Source organism: Lemur catta, chromosome 2 (assembly GCF_020740605.2).
Source record: "Lemur catta isolate mLemCat1 chromosome 2, mLemCat1.pri, whole genome shotgun sequence".
Lineage (NCBI taxonomy): Eukaryota > Metazoa > Chordata > Mammalia > Primates > Lemuridae > Lemur > Lemur catta.
Genome location: NC_059129.1, coordinates 111,029,465 through 111,052,581, shown reverse-complemented (window position 1 = coordinate 111,052,581; position 23,117 = coordinate 111,029,465). Strand labels below are relative to the sequence as shown.

At 31.6% G+C, this 23,117-nt stretch overlaps 1 protein-coding gene across 3 annotated transcripts in view; it reads left to right on the top strand.

Moving 5' to 3' along the window:
- Nucleotides 1-23,117, top strand: part of TBC1D32 (TBC1 domain family member 32) — a 184,350-nt gene that overhangs the window by 147,233 nt on the left and 14,000 nt on the right. For all 3 annotated transcript variants that reach the window (XM_045544276.1, XM_045544275.1, XM_045544274.1), the window contains 4 exons: nt 7,543-7,612; nt 9,318-9,433; nt 10,168-10,322; nt 16,884-17,024. In XM_045544276.1, coding sequence (XP_045400232.1) covers nt 7,543-7,612; nt 9,318-9,433; nt 10,168-10,322; nt 16,884-17,024 — 482 coding nt within the window. The remainder of the gene's footprint in view (nt 1-7,542; nt 7,613-9,317; nt 9,434-10,167; nt 10,323-16,883; nt 17,025-23,117) is intronic.

Below are 23,117 nucleotides of genomic sequence, written 5' to 3'. Positions count from 1 at the left end.
GCCCTCTCAAGAAGGACAGGCACCAACAAAGCCAGACTGTAAAAACTGAAATAAACACCTAATCCCTCAATACACAGACGTCATCACACATCCACAAGCATCAAGAACATTCAGAGAAATACGACCTCACCAAAAAAATAGAAAGACTTCATATAAACAACCTAATGATTCACCTTAAGGAACTAGAAAAGCAACAACAAACCAAACCTAGTATTGGTAGAAAGAAAGAATAAAGACCAGAGTAGAAGTAAACAAAATCAAGACTTAATAAAAAATATAAAATATCAATGAAAATGAAATTTTTTTTTTTTTTTTTTTTTAAGACAGAGTCTCACTCTGTTGCCCAGGCTAGAGTGCCATGGGGTCAGCCTAGTTCACAGCAGCCTCAAACTCCTGGGCTCAAGCGATCCTCCTGCCTCAGCTTCCCAGCAGCTGGGACTATAGGCATGTGCCACCACACTTGGCTAATTTTTTTCTGTTTTTAGTAGAGACGGTGTCTCACTCTTGCTCAGGCTGGTCTCGAACTCCTAAGCTCAAGCAATCCTCCTGTCTCAGCCTCCAAGAGTGCTAGAATTACAGGCATGAACCACCATGCCCAGTCAAAAATTTGGGTTTTTGAAATGATAAAATAGATAGACCTTTAGCTAGACTAAGAAAAAAAGCGATAAAACCCAAATAAATAAAATCAGAGATGAAAAAGGAAAAATTACAGCTGGTACCACAGACATACAAGGGATCATTAGAGACCACTGTGAACAACTATACTGTTAAATCTAAAATAAATAGATTAATTCCTGGACACATACAGCCTACCTAAATTGGGCCATGGAGAAACAGAAAATCTAAAGAGACCGATTACAAGTAATGAGATTGAAGCAGTTATAAAAAGTCTCCCATCAAAGAAAAGCCCGGGACCTGATGGATTCATTGCTAAATTCTACCAAACATTTATAGAAAATCTAGTACCAGTTCTTCTCAAATTATTTCAAAAAATAGAATAAGGAATACTTCCAAACTCATTCTGTGAGACCAGCATTACCCTAATACCAAAACCAGACAAGAACACAACCAAAAAATAAAACTACAGGTCAATATCTCTGGAATAAAAATGAGCAGTCTTTGCTAGGATACCATTTTAAAAGTTACTACAATAGCTCTGGCTTTAGATTTGAATAGGCCAAGTTAAGGCACTAGCAGAGAGTATTTTTTTAAGAGGGAGAAAAGAGAAAAATTCAATAAACATACTGAGTATAATATGAATAGAAAGAGAAATAAGAAAGATTTACACTATAAGAAAAGAAAACCATAAGCCAACATCCCTGATGAACATAGATGCAGAAATCCTCAACAAAATACTAGCAAACTGAATTTGACAGCACATTTAAAAGATCATTGACCATGATAAAGTGGGATTCATCCCAGGGATGCAAGGATATTTTAACATATGTAAATCAATAAATGTCATACATCACATCAATAGATTCAAGGACAAAAAATCATATGAGCCTTTCAATAGAGGCTGAAAAAGCATTCAATAAAATTTGACATCCTTTCATGAAAAAAACTCTCAAAAAATTGGCTATAGAAGGATCATATCTCAACATGATAAAGGCCATATATGAAAAACCTACAGCTGATCATACTCAATGGGGAAAAATTTAAAGCCTTTCCATTAAGATTTGGAATAAGACAAGGATGCCCACTTTTACCACTTCTATTCAACATAGTATAGAAAGTCTTAGAGCAGTTAGACAAGAGAAAGTGATAAAGGGCATCCAAATTGGAAAGGAAGAGGTCATAAGAGGTCATAGTATCCTTATTTACAGACATGATCTTGTATTTAGACAAACCTAAAGGTCCCACCATAAAACCATTAGAACTGATAAATGAATTCAGTAAAATTTAAGATATTATACAAAATCACCAAAAAATTGGCATTTATTTATGCTAAGAGTGATCAATCTGAAAAAGAAACCAAGAAAGTCCCATTTATAATAGCTACAAAAACAAAAAACAAAAAAACCTAGGAATAAATTTAACCAAAAGGGTGAAAGATCTCTGCAAGGAAAACTATAAAACACTGACGAAAGGAATTGAAGAGGACACAAAAACATGGAAAGATATACCATGCTCATGGATTAGAAGAAGTAATACTGTTCAAATCATCAGTTTGGTAAGTAAAGCAAATAGCACATCTCATTGTAATTTTTCTCATATTCTAATTTAATGTCTAATTTTCTACATTGCTATAAACTCATATAGGGTAGTTTTTGTGTTTTACTCATCATTGTACCCTGTGCACTTAGAATAATAATTTCAGTAAATATTCACCAAATAAAAGAATGGATAAAAGAATAGAGGAGGGCTTTATAAACTATGTCAGTGAGTTTATCTTAATAGTCAGTAGAGTAAACCTTTTAAGATTTATGAGCAAAAACTTTACTTGATTCATCTGTACCTTACAAAGATTATTGTAGTAAGTGTGTAAAGGATGAAATAGAGTGCAGAACTGAAAGTTTCCAAAGGGGAGTATCCAATACTTAAGGGGCAGCAGTGAATGAAGAGACAGTGAAGTAAGTAGAGAGTAGCATAGACTCATGATAGATCATCATCAAGGGTAATTGCTCCTTTTCCTTGTTAGACTGATATGACTTCTCCATTTGTTAAAGAAACCATCATTCAAATATGTGTTATTTATTCAAGCAGATACTATATAAGTCATATTTCCATAAAAAGAAAAACTTAAAAGTGTCATATATGCTTCCAATTTGGCCTAGCCTATCTTTCTAGCCTTGTTACCTGTCACTGTCCAGTACATCCTATGCATTTATCCCACTGAACCTTTGCTCCTATTGCCCCTTCTAGATGGATGTTTCCCTCCCCATGACACTGACATGATAGTGTCCAATTCAACTGTAAAATTTCAGCTAGAATGTCACCTTCCCTCTTACTCCTAAGTAGAAGTGAATATATGTATTTAAACTACCATTTTGATAGTTACTATATTGTATATGGCTAAAGTTGTTCCATTGGGTCTCAAATGCCTTTGTATGTTTGATATGACATTTGATTAAATATACATGCTGTTATATAAGCACCTGCATTCACATAAATGTATTTCTATAACAACTCTAAGTATGTGATGTTTCCGAATACACAGGAAATTAGGTATAGGTATGTACCTATACCTAATTATTTACACATAGTGACATCTAAGGCAAATTTGGGAACAGGATAAATAAGTTAATAAAAGAATGAAAACAAATGAGAATAAAATAAAGGATAGCATTAAACAAAAATTAAGGTAGGTGAAGAAAATGATATTTATTGAACACCTCTTACAAATTAGATAGTATGTGGAGATACTTGATATACACTGTATCATTCAGTCCTATAATTATCTCTGAAGTAAGCATAATTTAAAATGAGGAAACTGAGGCACAGAGGGGAAAAACAGAAATTGTAAATAGATTTTGAAGGAAAGCATTTGTGAAGAAAATTATAACCTTATGAATGAACCTAAAAATTTATGAAAAACATACAGTAATGATCAAGTCTAGGAGTAACAGAAGAAATGAGTAAGAAGTGATAATCATGATATTTGCGTGATCAAAGTGGGTATCTCTTTTATCTTAAGTATAATAATCTCTAATTTCTACAGCCGCCTTTGGCACATTGCTCTATGGGGGTCATACTTTCTGTAGATAATCTAAAATTAAAATTATGTTGTATACATTAGCTAAAAACTCAACGAAACTGATTGCTCTCAGTGTGTACGCGTTTTCTGCCCTCTGTTATACTCCTAAATTATGCTGAGTGAGATCTCAGATGTCAGCTTTGTTGAATGTATTATCTAGGCAGATAAACCTTGAATGCAAATTTAAATTTCTTAAAGGCTCCAGCTGAACAGCTATCTACAGAATCTTATAATAAAGCCAAAAGTAAAGTGGCTTTCTTTGATTGTTTACTACTTATTATTGTGATATGGTGAGCTTGTTGCTAGTATTGTTTTCTTCCCAAGGCTTTAGGTATCCTCATCCTTTATCATGTATTTTTTGGCTGATGGAACAATGGTTTTCTATTAAAATATCTCACTCTATTTACTTTAACGTAAAATGTTTTGATATAAAATGTTTTGAAGCAAACATTGGATAGATATATTCAATGTTTTTTCAAGTTTCTTGAAATGAGAAATTGATTGTCTTTTAAAAAATGACAGCCTTCTAAACCCTAAGGTAGTTGAAATTAGAATAACACAATCATCCATCTGTTGTTAGCTCCCTCAGGATTTCAATCCATTATAAAATTTGCAAATCTGGAAAAATCAAATTAGTTTGGCTGTTTATCCCCTTAAAGAAAGACAAAAGAATAAACAGATACAGTTCTGCACATTTGCAGTTTGTAAATCTATACAGGTATCTTTCCAAGTCTTAATAGACGTTAACTTTTTGTTGACTCAATTCCCTGGAATAAGTTGGGGATTGTTTCCTACAGTAATTGTTTTTTTGAAGTGATAAATTAAGTAGCCCTTTCAGGGTAGTAGATATTTTTTTATTTTGTCTCTTTTGTCTTCATGCTAGTTAATCAAAAAGTTGGAAAAATATCAAAATTTTGCATTGTTTCACCTTTTGACTATTAAAATATAGTTTTTAAATTTAATATTTGTACTTGAACACCTTTTATGCTTTCTTTGACTCTTAAACAAATATAATCTTATCTATCTTACATTTATGAAACATGTTTGTAAATAAAGCACAATGCTAGATTATTGCAAGGAGGTATTTAGTATGAACCTATCTTCAAGGAGAGGAAATAGGGCATACACCTAAAATGATAAATTAAGCATATTGTAGCATATAGTAAGGTAGAAAATAAATGAAAAGAAATTGACAGATTTTCAACTGGCTTTATTATTTCAGACAATGTGCTATTGCTTTTAATATGTTATTTTAATTGGGTTATTGTCAGTGAGAGGTTTTATTATAAGTGCCACAGGTGTCCAGTGGAAAGGGTCATCAGTGTTGATTGGTGTCATCATGGAAGACAAGAAATAACAGAGCAGGAGTAGTGGTACTTCTGCTTCCCCCTGTGACATTACAACTGAAAAGCGGGAGGAGGGGAGAGTCTTCCAGGTCAAGGGTAATTGCATAATCAAGACATGGAAAAAGTAATGTTTTTTTCCCCAAATAATACTGACTATACCAATTAGGAGGCTGAGATGCTTACAATAGCTTAGTCACAAGGTATTGAATTTTATGACTGTAAGAACTGAATAAAATGCCTAGGTACAACCACATATTTAAAAAGCAACAGAACCTACAGACTGACTGACTTTGGGGTAGGAAAGCAGGAGGGAGGAGGAAAGGTACTGTGCGTTGATTTCTTTGGGTGGTAAGAGTTCTCTGACCTTACAGCAGATGGGGACGGGCTTCAGGAAAGTCAGTAAGCAGCCAAGCAGCAACTGCTTCTCCAACCATGGATTTGTCCTAGATTGGAGAAATTCTCTACTCTTCTGAAAATTTATTTTTTTTCCACACTATTAGCCAAGTGCCAGGCAGAATAGATTTAATTTCTTCTACCACTGCTTTATGTGCTAGCTTCACAAACCAAAACTAGAACAGAATGTATTACCAGAGTGAGTGATTTCAGTCCATGTTAAGTAAATTTTGTCAACTCATTTTATTCTGAGGATTATATTTATAATTAAAATTATTAGGTATTTCAGATATAATTTCATATTAGTGCTATCTTAGATTGAATTTAAGCATTGTTAAATGGGGTAAGTAGGATGCTATAGGTATCGTTTGACTTTTTCAACACTTATTTTTTCAGAGTGACTTCAAGGAGAGGGAGTTATATCTTCTACGTATTATTTGATTTCAATGTACAGAAAATATTTTTATGTCCATATCTGTTTCCCTCTCCATCTTGCTTCTAGTTTGATATTTAAAGCACAGTTTCTTTTGTTGCTTTTGTTGCTTTTCATTGGATGTTTGTTCATTTATCTATTCATTTATTCACTCAGTGTTTATTAAGCACGTATTATGTATCCCATACACTGTTGTGGCATATTATCACTAAACTACTATTAATAGTAACCAGCCATGGATGTGCATCAGAATCCTTGAAGATATCCATTTGTTATTGAATATTACTTATTCATATTGTCCCCTTAATTTTGTTTTATTTCTGAAGATGTTAATTTTTGCTTCATAACTTGCAGTTAGTCCAGAATCGTATATAATAAAAACTTTTTTCACTGAATTTTTGTAGTCCAGGATCCATTTCTGCTTGCCAAGTTGTCATACTATATATCAAATACAAGTGTAAAATTGAAGCATTTCCCTCAGTATATACCCTTAAACCATATTTTAAGGTTCAGCTTAAATGTCATTTCTTCCTTACCAGCTGGAAATAATCTCTTCCTCTTCTAAATTCATATAGCACTTTATCTGTATCATTCTTATTCCATTTAGGGTTTTAAAACACCCTTGTCAGAGCTACCTATATTCACATTTTATCTCTGACATTACATGGAAAATTCTTTTAAGGTATGATGTATGACTTATATATTATTCCCCATATCTTCTTGCATGGTGTGCCACATTGACTGTATCAGAAAGGATTTCTTAAAAGGAATGAATGAGTCCACAAGTGAAATAGGTAATATTGATAGTACTTGATACACCAATGTGTAACGAAGGAACAAAAACCCAGTGATATGTGATTAAGAAAATTTAGGTTTTGGTCTTCCCTACCACTAGATAACTATGTGATGATTCTCTTAACTGTGTGTGTGTGCGTGCGCGCGCATGCATTGTGTGTATACATGCATGTGTATATATGCACCCTACAATTTCTTTAGCCAAAAACTAAAAGTTTCAGCTAGATCCTGAATGCTGTCTACTGGTGCTTTTGAGTGTTCACTATTAGTTTGGTCAACAAATGTTCTCAAGAACAAACTCAAACTTTCAGCTTCTCCTGTGGTCCTCTGTGCCATAAAACCCCTTTTCCACTTTTGGTAGATGATCGCAACAACTTCACAAAGGAAACTTGGCCTGCAAGAAAAAATTCATTCACTCCATCCTCATCTGTTGTCATACATTGAAAGTAGAACACTGATTAAAGATTTAAACATGAATTCCAAGAAAGAAACAACCATGCTTGTATATATTTGTAATTCAAAATCTTATATATGCATAGCATGATGAAAGAACTGTATTTCTATTAATCGATCATTTTGTTTTGGGTTAACAGCTTTTTATTCTGAGAGCTGAGTAAAATAATTTGTTTTAAAACTATTAGTTGTTTTGTATTTAATATGTTTTTAAGTGCATTTTATGGGAGAAAAGTTATTTGTAAAAGTTTCCTGTTAATTCCTTTGAAAATATAACTGACAGCTCTTAAAAAAATGAACTCATCAGTGTTTTCAAAATTCACATTAAAATATGTAAAAATATTGCTTTCATCAATTTTCAATTAAAAATGATTATTATGCAGACTTTCATACACTTTTATAACTCAGTTTTTTATTGTTTTTAGCTACTGATGCAAATGTGAGGAATGAAAGTCTTTCATCTGTGCAACAGCTTGGCATTAAAATGACTGTCAGGTATAGTATAGGGAAATATCTCCCTTGTGCATTTCTAGAATTTGTTTTATCTGTCTATGTGCTTAATAATATTTAACTTAACAACCATTTTGTATACTTTAAATGCAGAATTTATCATTCATAAAATAATAACCTTGTTTTTGAGTCTATTGGCACATGATTAAATTACCTCTGCAAGTAAATCGGTTACAGTTCATTATTATTCCAGAGGCTAATTACAGTGTGTTTAAGCCCCTCTGACTATCATGTTTTTTCCAAGAATAACACTGTAAAAATCAGCACATTGGTAGCACAATCATACGCTTTTCTAAAATACGATTAATTCTGTGGTGATGAGCACAAAAGTACCTTAAGGATCAATGCAGAAGTTAAAATGGATAAACCCCAATTATTGTAGTTTGAATTTTTAATACTCAAATTGTGATTTTCAGAAGAAATGGGCAAGCTAAACAGCAGAAGAAGAGTTAAGGACTGAATCTTAGAAACCTCCCTTTCTTATTAAAGGGGATCTTGACACTGTCATTTTTCTTATAGGGTCATCTTCAGAATCAAGTATAAAAAAGACTTTTTTGATAGCTTTTAAATAGATTGAGCATTTTTATATATTAAAGCATGATGAAAATGATATTAATTCTAGCTTGCACACCTATATCACACAACTTTCTTGATTATGTTTTGTTACCCTATACCTGCTTTTTATAAAAATATTTTATAATGTTCCATTTGTGTTCTGAAATGGAATCTATAGATAATGTAAGCAGGCTAATCACATATTTTTAGCTCTATATAATATTTGTAAAAAATAAATGGAAAGTGATTTATAACAAAATGTTTGACTACAGTCTAATAGACAGATGCCATCCATGTGTAAAATAATTGTGACCATGGCAGCTACAAATACAGACTGATTTTGTGTTGGTGTCTCAAATACCACAAGCAGTGTTGCCACTGGCAAAGAGGCTTTCCAAAATGGTGAACAAGTTTTAGTAAGGTGTTGAACAAAACAAAAGTACTATATCCTTCCTTGACTTACACATAGGTGCATTTAGTATACGTTTATTTTATTTTTAAAAAAAATATGGACATTTACATGAAACAGAATTAATTTCAGATCATTCTAAACAGCTTTTTCATCCATACAAGTAACAAATAAAATATTCACAAGTTGTCACCGTACAGGATTGCCCTGTGTCTAACCACCTGACCCTTGCTCACTGAGTACCAGTAGTGCACCAGTCACTATGACAATCAAAAATGGTCCCGTAAATTTCCAAAGTCTTCCCTTCATTTAGGAACATTAGACTGGATGAACTCTAAAGTTACTTCTGTACTTAAGATTCTGTAAAACTAACCTGTTGATATTGCATGTTTTAGATTAAATTCAGAAAAAAAATGCTTATATTTTATTCATCTATAGGGTATCATCATTTTGTTTTCTCATTACTGTTTCATCTTCCTTTAAAGTTACCAGTATTTACCAGATGTATACTGCTAGTCCAAATATATCATAACCATTAGGAGCATTTATGGAGAGTTAATCTTTTCTGAGTGCTATATTTAAAATAGTTATGCTAAAAGCAGAAATTTGAAAACATACAACCTTGAGATCTCAAGCAGAATACTCTTTGATGGATTTCAAAAAATGAATATGCAATGCAAGGCCTGATATCTTTTGTTTTATGTGTTTTGTGGGCTTTTAACGTAGGTATGGCAAGTTCCTCAACTTGTTCAAAGATGGTGCAGAAAACGATCTTACCTTGGTTTTAAAGCACTGTGAAAGACTCCTGAAACAACAGCAAGATTCTATAAAATCTTCTCTTCATATCCTTTTTGAGTAGATTCATAATAGTTGAACTTGCTTCATGTATTTTTCATAATTCTTTGGTGAGATCCTTGACACATTTATAGTAAAATAAGCTATGTTAGTGATTTGTTATAATATATTCTTACTGTATTTTCTGTATTTTTAAATGTGCATTTTATTGAGTTTTAATCATTAAATTCAGTCTTATTCATTGAATCTTAAACTGAATAAAGTTATTAGAATGTGTTTTCAGACATAATAGGTTTCACAAATTCAGAATAAGGCTGTTACTTTTTGTTTTCCATATCCATTTATTATTTCATTTGAATTGGTTATCTTTCAAAAATGAAGTCTGAGTTGAAGAAAAATATGTATACAAACAATTTGCATTACTGGATTCTAAAAATGTGTAGACTTGATTATGCTTGGTTATGTTAGTCCCTTAGCAGATATCCTCAAATACAGAAAGGATGGTACAATTTTGTTAAGGACTTGAACAAGTGTATTTTCACAAAGCAGCTAACTGTCTCTTCCGTTGCTATTGCCATTGACCTCTACTGGACATCTAAGCAAAGAGTACATTAAAATAGTAATTATGTAAGTGATTCCTTTTTCATTAATAAAAATTAATTTTACTTCAGTAGCTTCTATGTGGTTGAAAACTCAATGAGGACTAAGTGTCATCAGTATCTCTTTCCTGATAATGGAAATGAATATAATATTGTAAGATTTCCTTAACTGTGTTTTTCAGTCTGTCTGCAAGGGAGTTATGCTGGCCATGACTGGTTTGTATCTTCTCTGTTCATGATAATGTTGGGGGACAAAGAGAAAACAATCCAATTTCTTCAGCAGTTCTCCAGGCTTTTGACCTCTGCTTTCCTTTGGTTGCCGAGACTACACATTTCTGTAAGACTTTTTAGTCTGTTTTTAAAAGAGGGTTTGAAATTTTAAGGAACATCATATTTAAATTCACTGGAATATTATTTTATTTCTACAGGGCTCTAATAATTTATATTTGTTTTTGTAACTGAATGCTTTTTGACGTAATCTCTTTGAAGATGTAAATTCGACATTTTCTCAAATACTTGATGTCTTACCTAATAGTAACTGAATGAAAGATTAATGATCATAGAAGCATTTTCATGAAGTAGAAACATGATAATGAAATAGAAGCTTAAAATTACTAAATTTTAAACTTGTTTATAAGTAATATGAGTTAAATTCTGTATGTGAAAAAAGGACTATTGAATGGATATTTTTTATTATTGCTTTATTAAAAGAATTTCTTGGTTAAATTACAGTATAAGAAAATCATTAAGTAGAAATAATAGCTATATTTCAGTAGAAGAAAAAAACACTCATTTTATATACATTTTAGAAACCTACAGAGTTTTTATTAAGGTATTACAATGTATTTTAAAAGATTTTACTCAACTTGTGAGATCTCATAGGGAGAAAACTGCCGACTATATCAGCTACGCTAATACTTCCCAAACATTTTCCATGACATGTTGCATTTTAATAGAGAAATCACATCACACTCAAGGAGGATAAGTTAAGGGGACTGGCTGATAGCTATGTGGTGTTAGACGAAAACATTTATTAAGTTTTTTTTACTATATATATTTATGATAAGGAAAATAATTCAACAGGGTATACATTAAATACTGAACTTTTATAATTTTATAAATTGAAATTTATACAGCTTGAAATAGCTATATGCAATTACTGAAAAAGACTTTACAATTGTTTCTCTTCAACATAATGAGAAATTTTGCTCCTATGAACTGAAGGAAAGAAATGGCAAAAAAGTATGTACTGGTTTTTCTCCAATCAACGGAACTGTTTTCCTGCTGTTAAACAGAATTTCAGCAATGTCATTTCTTTAAATTGTACTTGAACAGTATAAAAATCTTACAGTTTTTCCACTCTTCCATTTACAAATGGAATGTTGAAAATCTTTTGATAACGGGTACAGATTTTGAGTCCAGTCATTCATTTTCCTGTCAAATATTTTAAAATGATACCCACACTCTGCTTGTCTTAACAGTTCTATTTTAGTGTTCAGATTAAGACATGGGTAAACATCACCAGTGAATCATGTTAAACCATAGTTCTCTTAAGTTGCATTTCTACTTTGAACCTATAAACCTTTTAATAATACATTTTTTGTAACATCAGCAATCTTGTGTTCTGATAGCATTTCTTCCCATAAAACTGAAAACAGGCAGATTCTAGCAGCTTAGATTTTATTTGACTTATTTTGGTAGCATCATTTAATATGGAATATAGATCTATGAATGGAATGGAGCAACATCAGTTTTCAGAATGAACTCTTGATATAAAGCCTTGACGTCTTTCTTTGGTGCAGCTATACTGTCAGTGAAGACTTACACAGTACCTCCCACATCATCATTTTTTCTTTCCAAGTACAAATACATCAAGTTGAATGCTTTATTACCAGTAGTTTGTTTTAGTGCTTCTTTGTAAAACAAATAACATTCTGTTAGGATTCCTCTACAGGAATTCTATCTGGAGTTGTTAGCTATGTGTTGTTACTAATATCTGTATGATCACTGCTCCACGGTATAAATGTTTTTGATTTAATCTTTTGAATTGGTGTTTGTTCTATGCTACTTGGTAGTGCATTGAATAATAGTCTTAACATATTATATAAAAAGTGGTACCTTTTCTGTTTCATTTGTTCCATTGTCTCAAACAGTGTACTGATAGTTTATATGCAAGTTAATAAAATAAGCAAATCTGCAATGTGGTGGCAAACACTTTGGCTTTAGCTATTAAGAGCAGAAATTTGTCTACCTTCCTTAGCTCAGTCTGTTATTGTAATCAGCCTCAATAAGCATCAAGCTGTTTCCCCAATCCTACTTTACCCAACCCATTACCCTTTTTTTTTTACTGTTTTTATGTAGCCTATATCAATTCTTGGTATATTATTTAATTTATGTATTTATTTTCTGCAAGGACAGGGTTTTCTGTTTTGTTCTCAGATGTGTCCCAAACTATAGCCTAGAGTAATCACTCAATAAGTATGTGTTGAGTGTGTGAATTAATATTTAAATAGAAATATGTAAGGCACAGTAAGCTTTTATTCTTTAAAAAATATGTTTAAAGATACTAGAATCCCTACGTTCATAGGAATGTTTTAAACAAATTACCTTTAAAAAGTTTAAAAAATAAGCCTAGAATAAGCAAAACAGGAATTAATGAAACATTAATTTGAAGTTCTTAAAATTTTACAAACTGTGACTATACTGATATGAGATAAAAATAATTTCAAAAATTTACCCTTTGACAGCATTTAGACCAAAAGAATCCTTTAATGTATTGATTTAATTAAATTATCTTCAGTTATTGTTTTTAAGAAAAAACAAATTTCTAAATGATAAAACAATCATTCTTTATGGAATTTCATCAAGAATCAGAGTTTGGTCAAATGTTAACATTAAAACCACTAATAACATGATAGATTTTAAAAAAGCAAGAAATTATTTTATGTAAGAATACCTAATCTCAAAGAATAATTTTAATAAAAGTGACGATTGGCCCTGGCGCAGTGGCTCATGCCTGTAATCCTAGCACTCTGGGAGGCTGAAGCGGCTGGATCATTTGAGCTCAGGAGTTTGACACCAGCCTGAGCAAGAGCGAGACCCGGTCTCTACTAAAAAATACATAGAAAGAAATTAGCTGGAGAACTAAAATATATATATAGAAAAAAATTAGCCGGGCATGGTGGCGCGTGCCTGTAGTCCCAGCTACTTGGGAGGCTGAGGCGGTAGGACTGCCTGAGCCCAGGAGTTTGAGGTTGCTGTGAGCTAGGCTGACACCACGGCACTCTAGCCCGGGCAACAGAGTGAGACTCTGTCTCAAAAAAAAAAAAAAAAAAGTGACGATTATACATGCCTTCTCTGTCAATAAAAACATGAAAAAGGAAAACAAATTCAATTGAAATAAAAGCTGGAGTATTTTACATGCACAAACAAAACTCCACTGATGATAAATCAGGCTAAAGTAATACTCAAATGAACTAGTATAGTTCAACAGGAAGGTCATGTATTATAATAGTTGCAATATAGGATAGCTACTACAAAGCCTTCTCCTACTCCTCATAAAAAAATAATTACCTGTATCTGAAAGTTTACAAAGTTAAAATTTCTAATGAAATTTAAATATAAATGTATATTTAAATTTTACAGTCATTAGCCTGTCATGGCACACTTGTAACCCGTTTGGAGGGCATCAGGAAAAGTAAGTCATGTGACCAGTGACTTGTAGGAAAGAGGACCAGTGTCAAGACCCCCTCCCTTTCTTATATGTGACTTTAAGTCTTATACATATTTGAGCATTCTGTTTTTCTGTTTTTTTTTTTCCTGAGAGGAGAAAGATTTATGTTTTCTGGAATTATGGAATTAAAGTTTTGAAAAGTTTTCAAAATTTTCTGTTCACCCTTATGCATGATGCTCAATTAGCTATGACATTGCTGATAAAGCATAGCCCATCCTTTGCCCATGGATTCCCAGAGGTGGAGGACTGTATTAGATTCATTTGAATTGATTGGAGAGTTTTAAATCTTTTAAGAGAGTCCTTCTACTTAATTCCATAGCATCACAGAACTAGATTTTTCTCGGTATCAGAAATAAAATGACTCATCAGAACTACCTATCATGAAAGAAAAAAACTAAGACTTCTATGTTTTATTTTTAAGCATAACTTTTGATTTTTCATCACTAAAGTAAAATAAAGTGTGTTGTTTTATAAAGTCCTTCATGTTACTCCCCTTTCTAGTATCTCCCAAGCCCATATTTTTACAGATGATTTTTTTTGCAATTTTATTTTGGCATAGTATATATATTAGTTTATGTGTTACTTAGATGATATGTTAAATGCTGTTATCCTGCATGTGTTCTGCTTATGCCTGTATGCTGGTTAATAGAGTTACTATTCTTTCAGAGAGTTGTGACTAAACAAAATACATCAAAACACTAAAAGTATAGTAAATAATTTATAATTTGATGATTCAGAAGATGCTTTGTTATATTCATGTTACTCAGAATTGTCACTAGTTTTATGAACATTGTTTACTGTAAATTAGAATTATGAAATGTTAATTAATAGATCAACTAATAAAACTTTTATTATAAATGAGTTTCCCATTATTACATTATATAGTCATTAGTATCTTGTCATTCAGTCAATATATTGGGCAGCTACTCTCTGTAAAGTTTGTTGTCAGGAGCTGTGTTGGTTTCCAAAAAGTATGGCATAATTTCTTCCAACAGAATATAATTTATGAGTAGAAGAACTCTTGCCTCATGTTAGGGAGTACATTGCATAACAATGGCTTATTTTCTTTGAGAATGTAATTAATCTATTGTATTTATCTCTTATTGGACCTACTGTAAAAGTATTTCCTATGCAACATAGGAAAGATACTATATAAGAATAATTTCCTAAACATAGAACTCATTACTACTATTATACATGTATTTAGAAACTTATTACCTAAGTTTGCATGGAAAATTAAAACATATATGTATTAATTGATTTTTGCTTTTAAATCTATATTAGATTTATTTATTCTACAGTCATTAGTGAAACATTGCATAATTAGCAAAAGATAAATCAGTGGATGGTAATTTCATTTAGTCTATGTTATTTTTAACAACTCAACAGAAAGATTTCTTTTTGTCATAGACATCAATATAAAATTGACTACAAGATGTCCATTTAATGTGCTATCTATGTCTTAATTCATTAATACACAGAATTAATGTTTTTTATGTACTATGAGGTATCTCCTGGAGAACCTGTATAAAAATACATATTCTCTCTATATGTATTCCTACAAATATATATTTCCTCAGTGTGAAATAATAAATCATTTATTATGATAAATGATAAAACAGGGAAACCACTGATAAATCAACTTGTTGATTTCAGAAACTTTAATATATAACTCAAATCTGAATCCATAAAAGCATGTCAGCATTAGCAAGAAAGTTTGAAAGAAAGAAATATTCCGTATTTTAACTCATGAGTTTAATTCATTTTAATTTAAAAGTATTAATTTTCATCAAAAAAATTTTAAAGTAAGAGTTGTCTAGTAAAGGTAAGAAAATGAAATGCCTTTTTGAAAGTCTCTTAATTATGTAAAGTCTTCAGATCTAATTTGATTATCAATTTTTTATTGATATAATTGCTAGTTGAAGTTTTTCTAGACATAATTATATCTTCAAGTTTTTTTTAAAAAAATTGTGGACAGATGTTGGATTTATAGTAGGAATAATACATTATTGATCATTTGCAATGATAAATTGTATCTAAGAACTAAATTGAAAAAATAATCAATTTTTTTATGAAGAAATTGCTGAAAAATGTGTTTGCAAATACATGTGTGTGTATCTTTATATATGTATAATATATAAATATACATATAAAATATAGGTAAATATGGGTACAATATGAAAATAAAAATAAGTTTTATACAAAATAGTTGTCCTCAGAACCTTGATGGGGATCCATTATGTGTTTTTCCCTAGTTTTAGAAGTGAGTTTCTTTTTTTTTTTTTTTTTTTTTTTTTTGAGACAGAGTGTCACTTTGTTGCCCGGGCTAGAGTGAGTGCCGTGGCGTCAGCCTCGCTCACAGCAACCTCAAACTCCTGGGTTTAAGCAATCCTACTGCCTCAGCCTCCCAAGTAGCTGGGACTACAGGCATGTGCCACCATGCCCGGCTAATTTTTTCTATATATATTTTTAGTTGTCCAGATAGTTTATTTCTATTTTTAGTAGAGACGGGGTCTCGCTCAGGCTGGTCTTGAACTCCTGACCTTGAGCGATCCACCCGCCTCGGCCTCCCAGAGGGCTAGGATTACAGGCGTGAGCCACCGCGCCCGGCCTAGAAGTGAGTTTCTTATAGAGTTCCCAATTTGGGTTATTATTAATACAGGTTCAGATTTGAATTAATATCAACATAGAAAAAGGGACTAGACAAATATCTTCAAGAGCTGACAAAGCTAAAACCTTTTAACGTTATAGAACCATCAGCCAAAGCCAAAAATATTAAGCATATTGAAATACACCTAGTATTAAAATGTAAAGCATTTATTACTCATACACTTACTCATATATTTATTTATTCTTTCATTCAGCACCCTTCTTCATCATTCTACTGGGATTTAAGTTGCCAAAATTACAAAGTACTAACTTTATTTGTATGTCTTGGGAAGTATACAATACTGCCTTTATCAAGATTTATTCTTTTTACAGTGTTTAACATTCTGACTTATTAATTTACATAATTATAATATTTGCAATAACTTATTATGCCAACACATTAATTTTGAAGCAGCAATTCACAGCCAAAGAAAAAGGTTTAGAAAAGTATGTGTTTGATTATTTTAAATAATCTGTATATTCATTATTTAATTCTCATTTCTCTCTTTTATGCAGAGGTACCTACCTGTTGACACTGTAGCATCTGGCATCCATCCGATATATTTTTGCAGCTCACATTATATTGAAATGCTACTGAAAGCTGAGGTGCCACTTGTATTTTCAGCTTTTCACATGTCTGGTTTTGCACCATCACAGGTAATCCATAACGGAGTAGCATTTCTTCAACTCCCATATCTCAGTGTCTTTAAAGAAAATTACATTCTCACGAAATATAGAAAATACATTTAAACTAATAAAAGTGTGTATTGAAATCCCCACACTGGGTTTTATCCTAGGCCTGTTACAGTATAGGTTTGCTTTATAGTGATCCCTGGTATTCAAAATTTCAGCTATTCAGGGCACAGACTTTCTGAAAGTCTGTGACATACAGGCTTTTAATGGAGATAACACTTGCTTCATAATGCTGTAAGGATTAGCAGATGTAACAGAGGGCAAGAATTCTTAACAACATTGAGTGTTTGGTATATGAGATACTGAGTCTTAGCTAACAAGTCCAGCTGATTAATCTGTGCCTCAGCCTTAGTTTCTATCATTGGATCTGGGAAGGTATGATGTTTCTTCTAGGGCCTGGGGATGTGCGGCACACATCCTCTGGTCATATGCAATAGTGGACATAGATGTCCCCCTTTTGTGCATACCAGTCCTTTGTTGGTGGAGGTGTGTATTGTTTCTTCATTATGTTGTAATCAGCCTATAATTAATATTTTAAAGTTTAAAGAGTTTTCTGTTTGTGAATTAAATCTTCTCTTCAGGTCAGAGTCTAAGAAGGCAGTAATACTTAATCAAAAAATATAAATACTTCTAAAGCTATAGACTCATCAAATAACTTTCATTTTATTCTAACAGAATGAAAAGAGTACCTATTTTTCACATATGAGTGTGTGGTTTTTTCAAAACCAATCACTAATTTAATAGGTGAAAATTGTTTCTCTTTTTAAAATTTTGTGTATCTTTGAACATTAGCAAGTTTGATTATATGCCCATAATTTTGTTAACTAGTTGAATCTTTGTGTTAATTGCCTACCTGTCTTAGTATGTTTCTTACTGATTTGTGTGTGTTATTTAAAAGTAGAATCTACTATTGAAATCTCTTTGATTCCAGAATTATATACATATTTTACTTACTGAAACTTTGTCTTTTTTTTTCTTTTTTAAACTTAATTTAATTTTTTTAATTTCAGCATATTATGGGGGTACAAAAGTTTAGGTTACATATATTGCCCTTGTTCCCTCTCCCCCCCGAATCAGAATTTCAAGCATATTCATCCCCTAGACAGTGCGCATCGCACTCATTATGTATGTATATACCCATCCTATCCCCCCCCACATCTGCCTGACACCTAATTAATGTTACTCCTAGATGTGCTTTTAGGTGATGATCAGTGAAACCAATTTGATGGTGAGTACATGTGGTGCTTATTTTTCCATTCTTGGGATATTTCACTTAGTAGAATGGGTTCCAGCTCTATCCAGGAAAATACAAGAGGTACTATATCACCATTATTTCTTATAGCTGAGTAGTACTCCATGGTATACATATATCACATTTTATTAATCCACTCATGTATTGATGGGCATTTGGGTTGTTTCCACATCTTTGCAATTGTGAATTGTGCTGCTATAAACATTTGAGTGCAGCCGTCTTTTTTATACGATGTCTTTTGTTCTTCTGGGTAGATGCCCAATAATGGGATTGCTGGATCAAATGGTAGGTCTACTTGTATCTGTTTAAGGTATCTCCATATTGTTTTCCACAGAGGTTGCACTAGTTTGCAGCCCCACCAGCAGTGTATGAGTGTTCCTATCTTTCCTCATCCATGCCAACATTTATTGTTTTGGGAGTTTTACTCCCCTCCTCTTCTTAAAAAAGTTAATTTAGCTAATTTTACCCCTTGGTTCTTTTACATATACTTTGGAAACAATATTGGGCATTTGAATTTGGAGGAGATTTAGATTGCTATTATGTTAAATTATAAGTTACTTAGAGAAAAATTATGTTCTCAACCATACGCAGTCTTTCCATCTAGGAAGATAGTAAGTTTTTCCATTTGTTTGCTTTGTTACTATATTTTACTAAACTCATATTTTTTTTCTGTATAGGTATGGTGCATTTCTCATTAGTTATTGCTAGGTAGTGTAGTTAAGAGATCTTTGTTTCAATTTTATTTTCTCTTTGGTTTTTGGTAATAATTAGTAAAGATATGTTTTTTTTTTATATTCATTAGGTTGTACATTTTTCCTAGACCTGTACTGATTTTGTTTATCTTTTAATAATTATTTTTGGTTTATTTTTACTAAATTATCTAGTTCTTCCAAAATAATTCTACATGATAATTGCTTACATGTTTTAGACTTCAATTATTGGGAAATCATCCAGCATTTTATCATTAAGTACCACTAATTTATTGGAGAGAATTATTCCATGTAATGCTATAGAAGAACCCTGATTATTTTGGTTTATAAAGTATTGAATTTTTTTAATTAAGTTGGAATGTTCAATTTTACCAGTTTCCTTTATGGTTAAGATTATCTTGATCTTAGGGCTTAGTTTACCTGTTTATGTGACATATTGGTAAATTTCTTAATAGCAAACTATCCTTGCATTTCCTTGGATTTATCCTACTGGAAATCTTTTCCTCTTAATTAGACAGTAGTTTTTCTTGACATTATGATATACATTTTTGTATTTATTTTTAAAAGCCCTTATGTAATTTATTACATTTATTTATGTGAGGTTATTCTGCTTGTTTTAAACTTCCTGAAGTTAATAAGAAATTTAAATATAGCAAAGAATTGTGTATAGTAGAAAGGAGCACTCTTCCTTAGTCAGTTTTGGCTCTTGCTGTACATACCTAAAATACTTCTGGGAACTCTGAATCACAAAATTTTCAAGTCTGATTGGAGGCAGTTGCTTAAATATTTACCATAAGCTTGATAATCCATTCTTTCTATTCTTCTAAAAAGCTAAGCTAGGAGTCATATGTTCCTGAGAGTTCCTTTTTGCTATTCCAGTCTTGATTAGTACAATGTATAATACTTCCAAGTGTTTATGAGTACCCAACATATATTCTTTAATTTAAAAATGGGCTTCTAAAGACTATAGGAAAAACTTGAAATACCTCAGGCCCTAATGTATCAATTAGTGATTAAAAGGAGAATATCTGTCTATCAATTTGATATATCTTTATCAATTTGATATATATTTATCAGGTTGATATACCTTTGTCAATTTGAAACTGGACACAAGTAATATATTTGTTTAATAACAACCACTGTATTATTTTGGAGCAGTAATGCTATTCTTTTTTCTTAAATTAACATAAAAATGCCTTTTTAATGGTTCCCTATGTGAGCTAATCATTTTGTTTTAAGAAACCATATCATTACTTTGTTGATATTATTTTATTGCTAATTACAAAATATGAAAATAGCTTTAAGTAACTAAATAGGTATATGTGATTAATTATTTGGATACAAATTTTATGTTTCAGAGCTCATTCATTTTGATCTAATTAGGAGCAGTGCTTTTTGAAGTTGTGTATGTTTAGGCATTAAGGGATTGGTTAATTAGTGAAGGATTTGTGGGCAGGTTGCTAAATGAAGTATACAGATCTCTAAACTAAAAATAAGCTCAACTAGATTATAAATAGTAAATATAATAAGAAATGTATATTAGAGTTTCTTTTAGGAATAACTGAGATTATAAAGAAAATAGAAATTTGAATATATATTCTTGTTACTATAGGAGCAACAAAAAATCACATGTTCTAATTAACTTTTTGACCAATTTTATCCTTTGTTAAAAAAACTTTATTCTATTTTGTTCATTTTCCTGCCTAAGAAGTACCATATATCTTTAAAGATTCATCTGTTATAACTCCTTGGGGTCACCATCCTGCATATCATTGATTATTGTACTGTACTGTTTCAGCAAGTGGGCTAACGTGGATAATCCCCTGGGTATAATGTAGAAAAACATGCTCGTTTTTTCTCATTTGCTGTTTTTTCCCCTTTATTATGAAAGCAGGATTATAGAAAACTATTTTTTGTGACTATGCTTTTAGAAAATGTAAAATTATGTAAATGCAAAGCAGAACTTCAAGACAAGGGATGCCTGTTGTTCACAGTCAGATTCATACATGTGTATGTCCCAGGGTTCTTCTCATGTTTCTACTTGAAAGGATACCTTCTCCCTTCCTGTGAGTCCTTTACTTGTCAGCTCCTTCTCCTTTAACATATGTCCGGTTGGAAACTTTGTGGATCATCTACAAGTAGATGACTCTGTTTGTGTTTGTATACTGCTTTCGTACCTCTCTTTTAGCAGAAATATTAATACATATCTTACCTTGTGGAAGAGTTATTTGTGTCCTTTATCTTGCTCTTAGTAGTTCAAGACCGTTAAAGGTATCGATATATGTGTCTGACTTCAGGTTCTTTGTGTGTCTGACACAATGTCTTACATATAAAAAGTGCAACAAAAATCCTGCTTTATGTTTATAATGGCACTTTGTAACATAAAGAGTATGTCTTGATCTTGCTTCATTTAAAATCTTAATCTTCATTATGACAGGGATTGATCAGTGGAACGAATTGACTTATTGAGGTTACTCAGACAATAAGGACTTCTTTTGAAACCACTTTGATTCTGAAATTAGTTTTCTTCTGGACTTTACTAATGCTATTTCTATGGTGAAAGAAAATAATACAAAGCCAGAAGAGTTGTTAAAAATAATGTCTTTGAATCATAAAACTTGATCATTTAGAAATCATATCTATTTTAGCTTGAGTATCCATAAGTAATTGTTTTAGCCAACCTTTTTTTTTGTCTTAATATTCGTACAGGATTCTTTGAATATTATTTTTAAAATCTAGATACAAATAAGAATAATTTACCTCAGATAAAACAGTTATGTGTATCTTAATGTTGCATCTTAATGTCATTTTGCATAAGCTTAAATATGGTTGAAGAGCAAAATTTCCTAGGAAGGTTATGGTACATTTTGATGCATATTGTGCAAATGATTTTCCTTCCTTAAAAGTCTAAAAAGCTATTTAAATGTTTTAAAGTATAATTAGTTCTACACTACACAAACAGTAGTAGTTTACCAAATTAGTTTCACCTTTTTTGTAAATCCATTTCATAAACTATATTGGTAATATTTTTTCAATGAATACAAGGACTCTCTGATTTTGAAAATTAGTACATTTTTAAGACTTATAAAAGGGAATTTGGCAATTTCTGGCATAATTGCATGTGCATTTACCCGTTAACCCATCAATCTCATTTATAGAGATCTATCCCAAGAATACACTGGAAAAAATTTGCAAATACATATACATAAACATGTTTTTATAGCACTTTTCACAGTACTAAAGGACTAGAAATAATGCAAATGTGTAGGAATAGGGGTGTGCTCGAATAAATTGTGATTTATCTACAGTGGGATCCTATGCAGTTGTAAAATGGATTTTTAGAAGGAGAGAGGGATGGAGGGTGAACCTATAGAGGAAAATGTACTTAAGAGACATATCAACGAATCAAAATTTTGAATTTGTGATGGGTCTGGTTCATGTACTATTTTTTCTCCTTTATATATGTTGAAAAATTCCTTAATAAAAAAATCTTTTTAAAAAGTATTCCATGCCTGCTTGGACACATACCATTCCCTTTGTCCTGTTAGAATTCCAGACTATTAGCTGATTTGCAGACCATTTTATATTATAAAAATACAAAAGTTATTTGCTTAAGGATAAAAACTGTTACTCCTAGTTCAGCACTCTTCCAGGGAAACAGTGTTTTGAAATTCTTCTATTGCAATTTAGTAATTTTGAAGTATCTTACAAATATAGTAACAATAGCAGATAAAATTTCTGCCAAGAGGGGCATATGTTTTAAAAGGATATGTCTGCCTTTTAAGTGTGAACTCTATGAGAGCAAGGACTAAGTATCTTTTGTCCACTTAAAAATTATAGTAGTACCTGGTATATATTAGGTACTCAATAAATATTTGTTAAATGAATAACATCTGCACCTTTATTATAGCATAGCATTTATATAGCACTTTATATTTTCAAAGTGCTTTTAGTAGTCTCTCATTTTTCCTCCTCTAAATTTCCCATGTGATGGAAAAAATAGTTGTTATTTCCATTTAGTAGAAGAAAAATACAGTGTATGGGAAACAATGCTTAAATGTATATAAGTGCCAGGAAATTGCAACTGCATTAGAA